The sequence below is a fragment of the Trichoderma gamsii genome, assembly GCF_001481775.2.
Source record: "Trichoderma gamsii strain T6085 chromosome Unknown Scaffold_6.2, whole genome shotgun sequence".
NCBI lineage: Eukaryota > Fungi > Ascomycota > Sordariomycetes > Hypocreales > Hypocreaceae > Trichoderma > Trichoderma gamsii.
The window spans coordinates 377,975-394,568 of record NW_020171343.1 but is presented as its reverse complement, the minus strand read 5'-3'; the positions used below and the strand labels follow the sequence as shown (position 1 = coordinate 394,568).

Below are 16,594 nucleotides of genomic sequence, written 5' to 3'. Positions count from 1 at the left end.
CTATTACTCAAACAAGGGCGACTGGGCGGAATTGGGCAGAAACAAGTTGGTGAGGAGGCTGTGATCAGCTATTCGCCGGGTCCACCTCGACCGTGGGTGCCTACTTGCATTTGCATAATCACCTCATTCGCTGGAGTTGACATGGTGGTTGGGTTCTGCTCGCAGGTGTGTCAGATACTGCACTCAGGTCAAGTCTGTGGTGATTCGTTGGATTAGGCGCCGAGGCATTTTTCCTGTACTAAAATTAATTCATACACAAATAAAAGAAAAGAGTTGGGATACCTGCATGGCCGCTGAATATTGCTTGCCAGCTCTGTTGCAACAGACTTTTGTGACTTTCAGAATTTCATTTGGATGGCATCGACTTGGAGCATGTCAGATGTTCAGATCAATAGGAAGTTTTTCGCTAATACCCATAACAAAACCACCTTGCATGTCATTGGAACAGTGAATGATTGACCATAAAGGCTCTTAAGTCTTAAGGCTGGCCCAAAAAATGCCAACAAGAAACCCACATTCGCTATTTCCCTAGAGAAGTTCGATAAAATACATATACACAAAAAGAAAGAATAAAACCTCCCCAAAGCAGAAAATTAAACAAAGATGGAAAAAGGCAGAAAGAAAGGACAAGCAAAAGGGACAGTATGTGTAACACCCGCGCACAAGTCACCCTCATTAAGCGGGTTGCCCGTCGCTTCTCTTACACATTCTTCTTCCTCGCTTCGTTGTATCCGTCTTCATCGCTATCAGAATTCTCGTCCTCATCTGCACCGCTTTGCATCTTGACCTTATCAGACTTCCTCCGCCTATCCTTCATGGCTTCTCTGATTTTGCGGCTAGCTTCACCAAAGCCTTCAGCAGAATCCAGAGTTGTGAATCCGCTGATTGGGAAGCCGCTAGACCCAAAGCCGCCACCGGAGCTGTTGGATCGACTGCGCGATCGTGATGGCGGCCGTGTTGAGAAGATGCCAACTCTGCCAATGTTACTGAAAGAGTCGTTCCTAGGCAACAAGCGGCTGGACTGCGTAGTGCTGCGCCGTGACAGCGCCGGGGGCGTCTCCAAGTCGACACCGGTGCTTGACAGGTCGCTGTCGCGCCGGGGGCGAGTCTCTGCGGGCGATGACTGAGTGCCACCTGTCTCGACTTTCGTGAAATCAGGAACGAGTCTTGTTTTATCAAAGTCGGGGAACATGTCTGGTCCAAGTGTGTTGATCAGCTCCGTTACTTGCGCGCTCAGCTCTGCCCGCCTCAGTTTCAGCTTATGGATGTTGTAATCAGATGCTGGAACCAGACACAGCACCAGCGGTCTAAGAGACTTGAAAATGTCCATTCCCACCTCTCCGAATCGCAGCGCAGCAATAGTGATGGCCGTCCAGGCCACCCAAGTAGCCAAGTACACCAACCAGAGAGGCACCCAATCCGGTAGATAGCCCCAGAGACGATCATACCAGGCCCTAGCGACCACGGCAATACTGTAGCCGTGATAAAGCGTTGGAGCCAATCCACAGGCAACGAGAATCTTCCATGTGGCCATGACGTCACGTCCACGAATCTTGACAGTTGAGCCCGCCAGTGCTGCCTTGGCCTTCTTTCGGCTGATAATCTTCGTTGCCACAAAGACTGGGGAGAATAGGAGGAGGCCGGGAACCGTGCAGAGGAAGAGAATCAGGAGCTTGATCGAGCGGTAGATGAATAGCACAATGACTTTCCAGATCGACATAGTGGCGTACTGCACTTGGTGATCCTTCAAATTGAGATAGCGCAGTTGTGAATTGTACTCTTTCACGCTCTTAGACAGCTTAGTTATCCTCTCATCGTTTTTATACCGCTCGTAACCCAGGGCCAAGCGTCGATTTAATTCCACCACGACGGGCAAAGGCAGCTTCTTGCCGGTAGGATTGTAGAGTCTTCTCGCTGCTTGGATCATCATCAGGATGTCGTAGTCTGGAGTCGAGACGGTCACAGAGCTGAGAGCTTGGTAGACAGTGTCGATGACCTGGCCGATGGCCTCTCTTCGCTGGTTATTCCGGTACATTTCAACCACGTGCGGCGGAATCTCAAAGGGCGCTCCAAACTCAATAACAGCACGCGAGCGGAACTTGTGTGGGTGGAAGTAGTTCATGCCCACGGGCACAATCTTGAGGCCACAGTTGGGCGACTCCGCCAGCGCTCCCAGAGCCATGATGGCCACGCCGGCCTTGATTGGGAGCAGCTCGGAGCGATCGTGGCTGCCGCCTTCGGGGAAGATACCGACACATCCACCGCTCCTCAGTCGCGCAAAGACAGCCTCATATACCTTTGTCTGATCCGTATGAGGCGCAAGCTTGAATTTAGTCCCCTGGTATCCCTGTGCAGGGCCGTTGACCGATTTATTCGTAAAGTTGCCATCTTTATCAATATCGTCTCGACCGGTGAGCTGCTTCAGGCCCAGCTGAGTCTTGAAAGGTCGCTTGATGCGGATCTCTTCAGGGCCAAGAATTTGGTCAATGTTGACACTTTCGCCCGATGTCTTCTTGCCCGGGGGCAAAAACAGCATTCCCTGAGGCTCGCCCTCGCCCTCGCCAAACTTTGTACCCACTCCTCGAACCAGCGTCGGGTCGTTGATCGGGTCCGGGAGATAGATGAAGCCCGTTGCAGGCTTCGCGGCGTCTTGTGCTCGCCCGACGGGAACGGAGCCGACCTGGCGGGATCCCCAGCCAATGAAACCGTGGACAGATTTCTGCGCAATCAGGAGCGATACTCGGCGGTTGGCGTCTAGTCGCAAAGTTCGTTGCAGAAGGATGGCATCGACAAACTGTTGGGTTTCGCGTAAGCATGACGTCTGCTTTTGGCTTCGTTTTGATCGCAAAACACTAGAAAGGAAATCATTCAGAAAAGATAGGAACTCCATACCTGGTTCGCATGCGGCGCAGCGACAAAGAGTACAGGTCCATTCTGTGGAACTCTCCATGCGCCTCGTGGTATAACCTCTCTGAAGAACAGGTTTACCAGATTGCCCATGCCGTAGAGGAACAGGTCGTACTTCCAGTTGATCATGGGGTAGAGCTCTTTCTGGGGTTGCTCAGACCCCTCAGCCGATGCCTCATGAGGCTCTGCATCTGTCGCAGTCGACGCCGCGACTTCTTTCGAGGCCATATTTGCAAAATCCTCTTTTTTTCAGTTTTTTCGTGTCTCGCTACCAATAATAATACCGCTGTAACTCTGATCGACGTGGTGAGTGAGGGAGAACGCTCAAGCTGTGCGAAGCTTGATGTGTAAAGAAAAAAAGTGGACAAAAACAGATCAACCCCTCTAGTACCGCAGCTCCAGCTGTTAGTCTGAAAAGCTGGCACGGGGTGAATGACGCTTTGCTGCGTAGACCGAAGGAGGGGCTTAAGATTCTTAGTTGGTGTGATGCGTCAGATGTTTGTTCAGCTTCGCAACACTCTTTTATTCGCTTTTTCGACAGAGAAAAAATGAAAATAGGGAGCATTCCAAGCAGAAAATGCTGATTCAAGCAATTATTCGGCTTGCTCTCTTTGAAATTAGGAGCGCGTCCAACTTCGAGCCAATTCCCATGTGATCTCTATCTTTAGTACCAGTAATATTAACGTTACAGGGAGCAACCGGTAAATCTTCAGCGCTAGCCGCGGACGGACGAACGGCGATACGGCACGGTAAGGCTGCTGAAACGAGGCATGCCGCTCCGTATAAGGTAGTACGGGGCAATGCTAGTGGGTTTACTCTATATTGTCTCGCGATTAACATGTGCTTGCGTCTGCTCTCATCATACCATCCCAAGCGAGGGAGGAGAGAGCACAAAGGTGTCTGGAATTTGTCTTTGATCGCGCAACTGTCAGTGGAAACAAAGCCATTGACACTGACTGATGTTTTGGTGCATAATGTGGAGAAGCGTTAACTCTGGACTTGAGACACAAGTCTGCTTGCAGTGAGCTCTAGTGAACTCTATCAGCAGCCGAAGCAACCTTCAATCCCTGTTAGATGCGTCTATTGGGTAACAACGAACCACCAACAAAGAGATCCAACCTTATCTTTAACACTTGGCTATGAACAACTACAGAAATCAACCACGTCCATCTATCCCAATTAAGCATGGGACGCGCCAAACGCGCTGCCAACGGTAAAATCTCCTGTAAGCTACATCAAGCGTCAACCAAGAGATGGTATAGAAGTATATGTTTGGTCAATCATATTCAGGTACATCCTCTAAGACTTGTCCGGGATTCTGTAGGTAAAGAAGAACAATGTCTAGTATCCAGTTCTACAATTATGTGTGCATTCAGTCTTCCAAAGTTTACCAGGAAATACCCCGATAAAAGTGCGTTTTTGCTATGAGACATCATATAGGATCACCACTTTTAATGTCAAAAGAAAATGCTAGCATATGGCAGAAACCAATAACCCTAGATTGTAGATGGAAAAGGAAGTCAAGAATTTATTAGGTATTAGAAATAATATCTCAGTGTTAGATAGTGGTCTAGATCTCACTCTCCAAAGAATGAAAAGAATGATACTCTCAGTAGTGCACATATAAAGCCGCCCACTTAGCATGCCTGTTCCTTACTATTTGTTCGATAATAGAATTTTATTCAGTATTTTTTCGACTAACTTATATTATCCGGGCTATCTCTAACAAAATGACAGATCTGGTGAGACTACAATGAGGATTCAGGTACTCATAGAACTGTTGCATATTCCGAGGGTTTTTTGCCATTAACATCAGTCTGACATTCAAGCATCTCAGGGGTCCTTCAAATACACTCTACATCAATCCTCTAGTTTTGCCGAAACTTGATAGACCTTTGCTTTTCTTTCGCGGTATTTGAACGAAGCACGCATCATTCAAGCGAGAATGTGGCGAAGTCACTTGCATTTCTTAGGGCTTACCAGCTTGAAACCCGTCAGATAGATGGGCATGTTCACTTGTGTTCTATAGGAGCAGTAGTGCATGACCATGCTGGCGCCTTTACTTTTGAGAGGAACTTCACATTAGAGATTCTCATATTATTTTTCTAAACCTGAGCACGCTGTATTCCTCCCACTTTAGAGAATCTCGTCTTGATTATTGGGTTATGAATGACGCTCCATTGTAGATATAATATGCACTAACTTAGATGGGCTTGATAGATTCCGCCCAGAAGACGACATAAAGCAGGGGCCGCCTCATGGGCAAGTGGCAACATAGTTGTTCCTGGCGGGCTGATCCGGATCGACTGCAGGCAGGGATCATAACATCTGGCCTATCTAACTTAATTCAGGTGTTCTAGCAGCTTGGTTTTCATGATCTGAGCGATCGTCTCCTTAGTTTATAACATTAAGACCATCAAGGTTGTCGTTCATCCAATAGCACGGGTTACGGTCTCAAGGAATCAACGCTGGTTTTTTTTCCCGTTACTGATATTCAGCCATCAGGGTACACGGGACCAGATAAGAGCGCTGAAAGAAGAAGTGACGCGCTATCAGTACTGTTCAGTGAGTTCTGTAACAGTCTGTGAACGTCGTTTCCCGGCCAATGAGAATTGGCCGCTTTTGTACGCCAGAGCTCGGCATTTTTACCATCTCTAGCAAAGCATTTTTGACAAAACTACTTCACGCGATGTTCAAATAAATACCAACCCCCACAAGAGCGGCTTGCGCGAAACTGCGGGTACTAAAACCGGACGCCAGTTTCGGCCCCTCCTGTGGTGAAATCATGAAGATGATGCAATTTCTGCATGGCGAGACGACCCCTGATCCGAATGACGAAATCCTGATTGCGCAAGATTCTTTCCTGTTGCTAGGCCAGTGTGTTTGATAAGCTGCGCTTGCGTTTGGCACAAATGAGGTAAGCCGTTGCGCGCTGGTGCGGTAGCCGAGCCTGGAAAGCGCAGTGAACAGCCAGTAAACAGCCAGTGAACTACGTCACTGATGTTGACCGCTGGTCTGATAACGCGAGTTTCTAGGGGCTGCTCCGAGCATCTCCGTACGGGTGGTATCTCGGGCGAAATGCGGCATGCACATCGTTTCTGAGGAAATAATGAATGAAAGATGGGAGAAAAACAACTGCAACAACATGGATAACAGATGTCATATAGATGCATATCTTATTTTCCGTTATTCGCCTCTCTGCGCAAAACTATTCAGTTATTTGCCACGCCGAGCCCGCTGGGCTGCGCAGAGACATTGATTCTGGGGGAACGCAAAAGAGGGGCGACAGGCAGCACCAGCTAAGGTAGAGCGCTACAGCGCCCCACCGCGTTCGATAGGCTGAATGCCTGACCCCCAAGTGGAGGGCAGCGTAGCCGGATGCAGGTCCACGATACCTCGAGGCCCACCAGCCGTTGCGTGCGGATGCGGTACCGACAACAGGCGCCTCGCCTTCCCCGGATGATTCTGGAGCCTTCTCGGGGCCATTGCATTGGCTGATGAATCATGCGTGGGACCGCTTGCCACCAGTTACTCATCGGCGCGGGTAGCAGTGACCTCCTGCTGGGCCAGCTGCACCGCGCCTGGGCTGGTCACTGCGCCTTCTCGTCTTGTCGGTCACCGCCCCCTCAGGCTTCCACTTGCCTCCTCCTTGCGCTGTCACTACATAAAGGACCGCCTGCCTGTCAGCAACTCACGCTTCCTCTTCTCTTTTCCATCCGCACACACATCTCTTCTTCTGCTCCCTAAGGAATATCCGCTACCAGCGAATCTTCTACTATACCAAACTCCAACCATTCTTCAGCGATCACCGCTTAATCCGCGACCATGCAAATCTTCGTCAAGACCCTCACCGGCAAGACCATCACTCTCGAGGTGGAGTCTTCCGACACTATCGACAATGTGAAGTCCAAGATTCAGGACAAGGAGGGCATTCCTCCTGACCAGCAGCGTCTGATCTTCGCTGGCAAGCAACTCGAGGATGGCCGAACTCTGTCCGACTACAACATCCAGAAGGAGTCTACCCTCCACCTGGTCCTCCGCCTCCGTGGTGGTATGCAGATCTGTAAGTCAATTTGATATCTCTCTCCACGCTGAAACATGATTCTAATATGCATTTCAGTCGTCAAGACCCTCACTGGCAAGACCATCACTCTCGAGGTCGAGTCATCCGATACCATTGACAACGTCAAGTCCAAGATCCAGGACAAGGAGGGTATCCCTCCCGACCAGCAGCGTCTCATCTTTGCTGGTAAGCAGCTCGAGGACGGTCGCACCCTGAGCGATTACAACATCCAGAAGGAGTCTACTCTCCACCTGGTCCTTCGTCTTCGTGGTGGTATGCAGATCTTTGTCAAGACTTTGACCGGCAAGACCATCACACTAGAAGTGGAGTCATCTGATACCATCGACAACGTCAAGTCAAAGATTCAGGACAAGGAGGGCATTCCCCCTGACCAGCAGCGCCTTATCTTCGCTGGTAAGCAGCTGGAAGACGGTCGCACCCTGAGCGACTACAACATCCAGAAGGAGAGCACCCTGCACTTGGTCCTCCGTCTGCGTGGTGGCCAGTAAGGTGTCTGCGATGGATTACAGTAATGATTGTTTGGGCGTTAAATGGAACTTCACGACAAATATGGGAACTTGACGACTTGGATGGTCGTCAATACTTATGCTAGCACATTTCTGCGTTGCCAATATTGAGGCGCGCGTCAATACAAGCACATTCCGTTCAAAAGAACGGGTTTAACTTGCAAAGTTTCAATCTCTATAATGACCTTTTGTGAAAATTGTGTGCCATCACGTAGTTGATCGTACGTAGATAACTGAACTGAAAGTGGCTCCCTCTGTTGGGCAAATTGGCGAGGTGGAGTAGCTTCTTGGTTATCTCCACTGTTAGAAACGACGTATCGATGGAGTCGCATGGCGCTTTTGGTGGGAAACCTTCAACCGAAAGCTTCGTTCGCTCTTAATTTTCTGCTTCTCATTATAAATTGCAGCCTCTGCGTCCATGTTTCTGTTCGGTGCTATGCACATCGACCGAATATCAACCTACTCTTTTCAAGTTCAGCGTCTTCTGCCGCCTTAATAATCCCACGAGCCTCCAATTCTTGCCACCTCGGCATCCCACCATTTTGCTCCTTCGACCACGACGTCCGGCAAGTTTTTACGAACGCACATTCTTATGAATCTTCGCCGGCATCGACAGCTTAGAAATGACTTCTTATTTCTTCCACATTAAATTCGAGCTTTATCCAACCGAAAACCCCGCCGCCGAAGCGAGAGCTCCTGCTAAAGGCAGCAGCCAGAATATTTGGCTACCGTCGGACGAAGCCAGCATTTTTGACAATCTTCCCGCACATCCTCGAACTTATCCCTCGGAGACATACAATATCGAGAGACTAGATACAAAAAGACGAAGATCGTTTGGCGCATCGGCGACTCTGGACCGCAGAGCCGTGGTTGGCGCAAACCAGAAGACAGAAATTGTAGACGGTGGGGTTCCGCGAGCATCGGTCGAAAACGGACACAAAATCAAGCCTTTGTCCAGACGACAACCGTCAGAGCGAACGAACATCTCATCGCCGTCGAGCACTCTGCGGTCGCAAACTACAATCCAGGATTGGCGATTCGGACGCATAAACATCGAGACTGTAGATCCTAGCTTGATCTACGAGAGGAACATGGCTGCAGAGGGCAGCAAGGCGGCAGCTGCGGCTGGGCCATCAGCTGCGCCAACTTTGGGACCGTCATTCAGTGGCGCAGGGACGGCTACGAAGGCAGAGTTTATCGAATTCGAAGGGAAGAATACCGAAGTTGGATGGGGCATCGTGCATTTCTATAAAGAGGGGGAAGAGACACCTGGACTCTACAACGAGGACGTAGAGGAGGAGCAGGCTGGTGATATGCAAGACTGCACCACGCTATGTATCCCTGCCGTCCCTGCTTACATGTCGCCTTCAGACTTCTTGGGATTCTTGGGAGAGCGGTGGCAAGGAGATATCAGCCATTGTCGTATGGTCATGACATCGCGAATGAGTCGGTACTTGGTTCTACTCAAGTTTCGGGATAGCAAACGGGCGAAACAATGGAGGCGAGAGTATGATGGCAAGATTTTCAACTCTATGGGGGTACGTATGACAATCAACCGGTTTTGTTGTTGAAGGAGTGGCTGCATACTAACAATAGCGAATAGTCCCAAGCCTGCCATGTGGTGTTTGTGAAAAGCATCACGTTTGAAAGACCAACTCGAGCAAGGGGACGTGACTACTCCATCTCATCCAGCCAGGCCGTTGCGAATAGCTTGAAGCCTTTTCCTCCTCCCACGCCAAACCTTGTGGAGTTGCCCACATGCCCAGTCTGTCTAGAGAGAATGGACGAAACGAACGGATTGATGACAGTGCCTTGTTCTCATGTTTTCCACTGCACCTGTTTACAAAGCTGGAAAGGAGCGGGATGCCCAGTTTGCCGATTCACAAATCCTTCAGAAGAGAGCGATCCGTCAAATCCTTACAGCCAGTCTTTTGGGGGATCATCCTCCAACTTGTGCAGCGTCTGCGATTGTGTCGACGACCTCTGGATTTGCTTGATATGTGGTTACGTGGGTTGCGGTCGATATAAGGGGGGTCACGCCAAGGACCACTGGAAAGACACGGCACACTGCTTTGCTTTGGAGCTGGAGACGCAATACGTGTGGGACTACGCCGGCGATATGTGGGTGCATCGCCTCATTCGCGATAAAGGCGATGGCAAGGTTGTCGAGCTTCCGATGAGAGGGAATGACACGGCCAATAGCGAAGGAGAGGACGATGATGTAGTCCCACGGGCAAAGCTGCAGACAATTGGCATGGAGTATACTCACTTGATTACAAGCCAACTCGAGTCTCAAAGAGCTTACTACGAGGAAATGATCAACAAAATGGCTGTCAAAGCATCGAAGTTTTCGGCGGTGGCGGAGAAGGCTGCAGAACAGGCATCTGAAGCCCTGGACAAATCCAAACACCTAGAGCAGAAACTCGATACTCTCACCAAAGAGACTATCCCGCAGCTAGAGCGTGATCTCGAGCGAGAAAAGGGCAAGGCCAAGAAGGGCGAAAACCTGGCGAGGAGCCTAGGTCAAGCCCTGCAAGAGGAGAAGCGGATCAACGAAGGTCTGATGAAGCGGATCGAGCACCTCGACAGCGAGGCGACTACGATGCGCAAACAGATGGAGGAACAGAAGACGGAGATTGCGGACCTAAAAGAGATGAATCGAGATTTGACAATGTTTATTTCCGGCCAGGAAAAACTGAGAGAGATGGAGAACGAGGGAAAGATTGAGGAGGGTGAGCTTGAGGGGGGTACTATGAGTGTTCCCGAGGCTAAGAAGAAGACGAGTAATAGACGAAAAGGAAAGCGATAAACGAGAGTTATAATATGAAAGCAGGAGGTGGTAGGAACAGTAATAGTTGTACAGCGGGATAATGTGTATGACTTTGCAGCGATACCAATTTGTTTATAGGGATTGTATACCTCATATGTGAAATATAGCTTTTTCCTCATTTAGAAAGGATGTGTAGAGGGATCATTGTGGTATCAAACAGACTTTGGGTAGATGATGATAGACATAAGACGCGTACTTGAGAAATACGAGCCTGAATGGCATGCATATGCTTGAGTTATTTTCTTTTTCTTTTTTTTTTGTTATTTGAAGAGGAGAGAGAAGCATCTGGAGAGGCGATGGGCTGGGGAAGCCTTTCCGCCCAAATTTGTATATTCCTGATTCATAGCTCGATTCTTGACAATCTTCAAGTATCTATCACACATGCCTCTTTTTTTTTTCGTCTCCCTGTCCGACTTCTCATTTGCCTTTAGTCCCTTATCTCCAGCCTTGCATCGTGTATGTCTTAGTATTCTCCAAAGTTACCCCGTATATATGGCTACTTACCTGCACGAGCAACCGCTTGATTAGCACAATTTCCTAATCTAGAAAGTGGTCTTTGGTACGTACAAGGCCATCTATTTCATAAGGCTATGAGAAATTTGAAAACCTCGGAGGATATCTGCACGTACATAGCTCAAGCCACTCTCCCTTATCACGTCTTGATAGAGAAGACGCCATTAGGTAGTCAACAACAGACCTATAGCCGGGTAAATGCGTCTGCTACCTATCTTGTATACAACCAAACATGCCTGAATACACAGAGTACTCTTGTGAATAGCCGCTTCTCCGTCCGTAATTCAGAGAGCTACAGTCTCTAATCATCCATCAATACTGTGACCATCCTTCCATCTCGGAGGTTCAGCTGTCCTCTCAGCAACCAATTACAAACAGGCACTCTCTACACTGTATCAACTATAGTATGAAATCTACCATCCCACACATCGACGGACTTGCGCGGGGCGTGCCGCTACGGGCCGTTTTATCGCAAGCCCGAAACCCCAAAAGATACGTCATCTGAGTCCAGACTTTTTGACATTTCGGGCGTGCCGGCAGTGAATTCTCATTGGATGAGGCATTGTGATGGATGCATATCAGTAATGGAAGGATTTTAACGTTTCATTGAGTGGGATAGCTATCACATCGCATTAGCTCTTACAGACTCCCTACGACGAGTTTTTTTTTCTTTTTCCCTTGCCGTAGTTCACTTCTTGCGGCTGGGACATGACTCCTCGCCATGGAGCAGGGATGATTAGACAATCTGTTTAGTGGGCTGTGGGCAACCTTTCCACGTCTTGAAGTAACATGGCTTTTTACTGCGAATGGGCATCTTTCAAATTGATGAATTTATTTCCAGTTACAGACGAGACAGTCAGCTGGTCCTTTTGACTGTAGTCGGGAATCCTATGGTTAAAAGGCTATTCAACCTCATCGCTACACTGGAGGATTATCCAGATGTACCTATTTACGATAGGGTAATTAAAATTCAGTTACACACTTACACCACTCCCTCTCTCTTTAATTTCTGTGCCAATTTCCACACAAGTATCGCTACAGGATTCAATAGACCTTGTATCAGACGCATCAGTATGTCGGTTACTCATCACCCCGCTTCTATTACAAAATCTGCGCATCATCAACAATACACAGCATAGGACAATTCGCCAGCCAGTTACTTTCCACTACCTACACTAGGGTCTTGGCTTTCGTTGAGATTCATGTGCATCATCTACCACTTAGGTCTTAGGTAACGTCTAGCAAAATCAAGTAGTCTCAAATGCTGTCAGCAAAGTCAGCTTAGATGTAAAAGGGAAATTCCTCAAAACGGCACTGTCCAAATACTTACCATACTGATGATGAGTGATGGCGATGTTATGCAGCTCAGTTTGGGTAGTCTGAGTGTCTCATAGCCTTATACAGCCCTACATGTCGAGCTATTTCCTCCTATATGCTAGTATGAAATTCTGTATCGGATGCCTCTTTTTACGCATGCTCAAGTCTTAGATATACATCAGATTATAGAGGCAATTCGCCCACTGCGGCACGCAATCATGCTTGGCATTGTCCCAAACGCAATCTACCGCTGAAGATTAGATCTCTATCGCTTCCAGGATTCACTTTGAAGTGACGAAGCGCAAATTACTGCTTAGGCAAGGTATACTCTTGATATGCTGGGCGCGGAGTCGTAATTGTAGACATCTCAAAGGCATTTGTCACTTTGGCTGACCAGCCTTGCCGGAGATAGTAAGCATTTCTAATAAGAATCATTAATAATACCAAAAGCCTCTCGGCCGAATGGCTTTTATTTTTTTCCTTTACGCTTCTTCGCTCCGCATCAGCCCATGTACATTCAGCTTTCCCTTCAAATCGTGTCGTCTGCATTTCCAAACTTGGCTTACACATCGGAAGAGAGGACTCTCTATAAGTGCCGTATTTTACTAATCCACTAGAAGATATCGACATGATGTACGAAGAAAAGAGGAAGAAGGGCAAGCAAGATCTAGTCAATAGACATTTGCTTTCGGGGATCTATGGGAGGAAGAGTTCACAGAACGGCTAGAGTTTTACCCATCATTGATGAGCAAAATAGCTGCCATTTCCAAACACTCTCCTTTAGCTAGCGGTGTTGATGCTTCGTTAAAGCTGGAGCTCATGTATCAATGGCAACACGCACAGCACCTTCTTGCACTCTGTATGTAACCAGCGATAATCAGTGATTCAAATCTGTATTTCTAAGCTATAGCATGTACCCCGCCATCGTGTAAGTGAGGCCGCGACATTATTTCCAGCTATTTAGTACTATATGAGCATCACAAATCAGAAAAACACGCATCATTCAAAGAAACAAATCGCTTCCATTAATAGACAAGTCAAAGCTTTTTTTAAATTCGTGGCATGCCCAGCCATCGCACCCAACTGCCTAACTGTTCAAGGCACCATGTGTTCAAATCATCCCACTCCCATCCAAGGCCAGGTCGAAAAGCCATGGCCCAAGGCGCCTTATACCATGCATGTTCGCTCTATGCTGCATAACCACTCTCCGTCTGTAGATTCCATAATACTACATCGTGCAACATTGTATTCCCATAACGAACATATGTTGAGAGTGTCCCTATCTCTCCGTTTCAAAAAGCAAGTAAAATCAAATCGCATATCGCATATCCCCCGCAATAAAAATAAGTGTAGATGAGCTGCCCAAGATAGAAAAAGCGCAGAACCAAAAGCCAAAAGATAGATATAGTGGTGGGGGGAGGTGTGCATAAGGATGTAAAGAGAGAAATCTTCTTCTTCAAGTCATACATTCGTGGAAGAAAGTCATGTCAGGCTCGTAAGACATTCCGCAATAACGTCGTGGTGCATGGCGGCGGTCAACCCATGAAGAGAATAGAAACGCTAAGGTGAAGTAGATCGCGAGCTCATAAGTCGTTCTCAAAGATTTATGCAGTGAGAATCTTTATAACAACGCCGTCGCTGAATGACCGTATAAAAATCATGTGTAAAAGGAAAGTCGTGAAGAAAATGATGATGGCTAGTCCGCCTAGCTGAACCGGCCCCATTACAAATAAGACAAAATGAGATGGCGAAAAGATAAAAGCAAATTAGAAAAGGCCCACTGTTGGTCTAGTTGGCCCGAATAACAAGCTTTGACAGGAACTTGTTGGAAAGCGAATCGAAGTCATAGCGATCAAACTTGGCCTCTCTTCGGGTTCGCAGGTAGGCCTCTGCATAAAATGGTTAGTCTAGTTCCACTTGGTGGTGTGTTTGGTGGCGCGCAGGTGTACGCAAACTTACCATGCTTGATGACATGCTGTCGCACTTCGGTCATGGCATCACAGACCGCAACATTGTTGTGAAGCAGGTGGCCGTGCTGACGGGTGTCCCAGTCGGTGAAGGCGGGAAGCTTCTGAGAGATGGCGTGGAAGAGGCCCACAATAACACCAACAGGGGTCGTTTCCATGTCGTTGCAGAACTTGTTCACCGCCACAGGGTCAGGGACACGGTAGTGGCAGTCGAACTGCATCTCTTCCCACACGGCGAGCAGAATTGAGGCCAAGAGGAAGATGGTGGGCCAATTCTTCATCTTCTCGCCACTGTAGACTCCAGAGTACAAGGCAGAGAGCTCTTCCAGGATGTCCCGCTGGAGCTCGCGCCACATGTCAGCCAGAGCACACTTAATCTGGAAGTTGATCATGACAGGCGCAACGGTACGGCCGTAGTACTTGGAGTCTTCGTCGTCGATCTGGCCGTCAAGGGGCATCTCAGAGCCCTGGCTCTCGACCATGGTGATGTGCATAGTCAAGTTGTAGGCAAGCACCAACTTAAGGGCCTTTCGGATGACGGGCATCTTCTCCTTGACGTAGTAGCGGTGGGCAGTCTTGAGGATCTCAGTGATGAAGGGAGTGCCCTCAAAGTGGTCATCAATGAAGTCTTCAAAGGGGCCTTCAATGTGCTTGTCAAGATACTCAGAAAGAGCATCGAGACGGATGCCCTCGGCACCAACGTCGAGCTTCTCGGTACGAGTCTCAAAGTCGATGGTGTCGCTAGTAGCAACGTACGACTCAACCCACTCAACGGAGAAGCAGCTGTCATCAGCCACAAAGACCTCGCGAACCATGACGGGCAGGGCAAAGCCGTAGCCGTGGGTGATCCACATGAGAGTCTCTTTTTGAGCAAAGCCCTTGACATTGTAGACAGAAACTCCGCGGTCCATGTGTCTCTCATAGTCAGCCTTCCAGTCCTTCATGAAGTAACCAATGTCCTTGATGTCAATTCGCGTGCAGGGAACCTGCCAGAGGCGAGCGTGAGACGGCTGGCATCCAGCACATGGCTCTCCCTTATCGCAAGTCTTCTTAAGAAATTTGCATCGCAGGCAAGCGCGCAGCTTTCTTATTTCGCTGGCTTGCTTTCGCTGCTCTGGCAAAAGAGGACCCTTTCTGCGGCCCACCTTCTTCTCAGTGTTTCCTCCCTCCTTCTTTCCGTTAGAAATACGTCTGACAACTGGCTTGGGTGCTTTGGCAATTGGACTCTTGCGAATACCATTGCTTCTCCTTGAAGTTGTACTGGACGAAGAGGGAGACACTGAGCCTGCTCCACTGCCAGGGCTGTGGCGGACGGAAGACTCGGCCTTGATGGAAACTGGGGCAACTGCCATCACGGGGCTGTGGTGGTGTTGATGGGCGTGAGCGTGGTGGTGGTGATGGCCGTCATGGCTATGGTGGTGGCCATCAGCAGAGTAGCAATTTCGATGATCGGTATGGCCATCGGAATCTGCCGAGTAGGGAGAAGGGAAAGACTGGACTTCTTCAAAGCTGCTCAGTTCGTTTGAGCGGCCACCGTCAGATGAACCAGAGTTGGTTCTCAAGTGCAGGGTCTGCGATGGGTTGAAGATGGCAGCGCTTGGAGTAGGTTGAAACAGCTCATGGCCAGGATTTCCCCAGTCCACGACCGCCCAGCCATCACCAGAAGAGGAGGATGGCAGCGAAAGGACCTCAAGATAGGTTCCGGTGGGGGAATTGCTGCCAACAGTCTGCAATCCGTCTAGCTGCAGGGTGTTTTGAAAGTCCTGCCAGTTTCCCATCCCTGCACCTCCCCAGTGCATTGCGTGTGCGGTGTCATCCAGAGGGGGCATCGAGCTGAACGGTGATTCTAGCAAATGGGTCTGCATCGCAGCCTGTGTGGTCGGCGGCAGATAATCGATGGGATTTGGCTGGTAGCTCGGATACGCATTGTAGTTGACCAGCGTGGATTCCTGGATAAAATGTGTCATGTCATGGGCGGCCAAAGCCTGGTGGTGGTGGTGGTGGTGAGCAGCCTGTTGCTGGTGGTGGTGAAGAGCCCAGTCGGTCAGAGGATTCGTCGCTTGCTGGTAAGGCGAGTGCTGGACCGGCGAAGGGTGGCTGTGAGGGCTAGACATGTGTGAGAGAGGCGAGTTTGGGTGATATTCCTCGGGAGAGCTGCCTCGAGCTTCCTGGGGAGAGTTGATGGCGCTGGCGGCGTTCATGTTGACGGGTAGTGGCCAGGAGCCTATTGCCGCGACAAGATGAGATGACGGCCCTGGACTCGAGTGAGCTGTGGTTGTTGTAGAATAGGCGTAGGCAGCTGCCCGGTCCCGCTGCTGCTGTTCAAAGGTCAAATCGAGTAAGGCATCGCCCCCGCCGTTGACATTGAACTCGAGGGTCATTCTGGGGGAGAGAAGAGAGGAACGATCAAGCGATACGCTTGGATGCGAGCAAAGGACGTATTGTATAATATGAAACTGGGCCGATGACA

At 49.1% G+C, this 16,594-nt stretch overlaps 3 protein-coding genes across 3 annotated transcripts; 1 reads left to right on the top strand and 2 right to left on the bottom strand.

The window, feature by feature from the left end:
• Positions 1-700: 700 nt before the first annotated feature.
• Positions 701-3,135, bottom strand: TGAM01_v202443 (acetyltransferase; the record flags this gene model as incomplete). The annotated part of the gene is made up of 2 exons (XM_018804858.1): positions 701-2,821; positions 2,893-3,135. 2 exons carry the CDS (start codon positions 3,133-3,135, stop codon positions 701-703), a joined length of 2,364 nt encoding a protein of 787 aa, XP_018661849.1.
• Positions 3,136-8,120: 4,985 nt separating this feature from the next.
• Positions 8,121-10,306, top strand: TGAM01_v202442 (hypothetical protein; the record flags this gene model as incomplete). Its single annotated transcript, XM_018804859.1, has 2 exons — positions 8,121-9,035; positions 9,101-10,306. 2 exons carry the CDS (start codon positions 8,121-8,123, stop codon positions 10,304-10,306), a joined length of 2,121 nt encoding a protein of 706 aa, XP_018661850.1.
• Positions 10,307-13,945: 3,639 nt separating this feature from the next.
• Positions 13,946-16,505, bottom strand: TGAM01_v202441 (hypothetical protein; the record flags this gene model as incomplete). Its single annotated transcript, XM_018804860.1, has 2 exons — positions 13,946-14,046; positions 14,117-16,505. 2 exons carry the CDS (start codon positions 16,503-16,505, stop codon positions 13,946-13,948), a joined length of 2,490 nt encoding a protein of 829 aa, XP_018661851.1.
• Between the last annotated feature and the right edge of the window lie 89 nt (positions 16,506-16,594).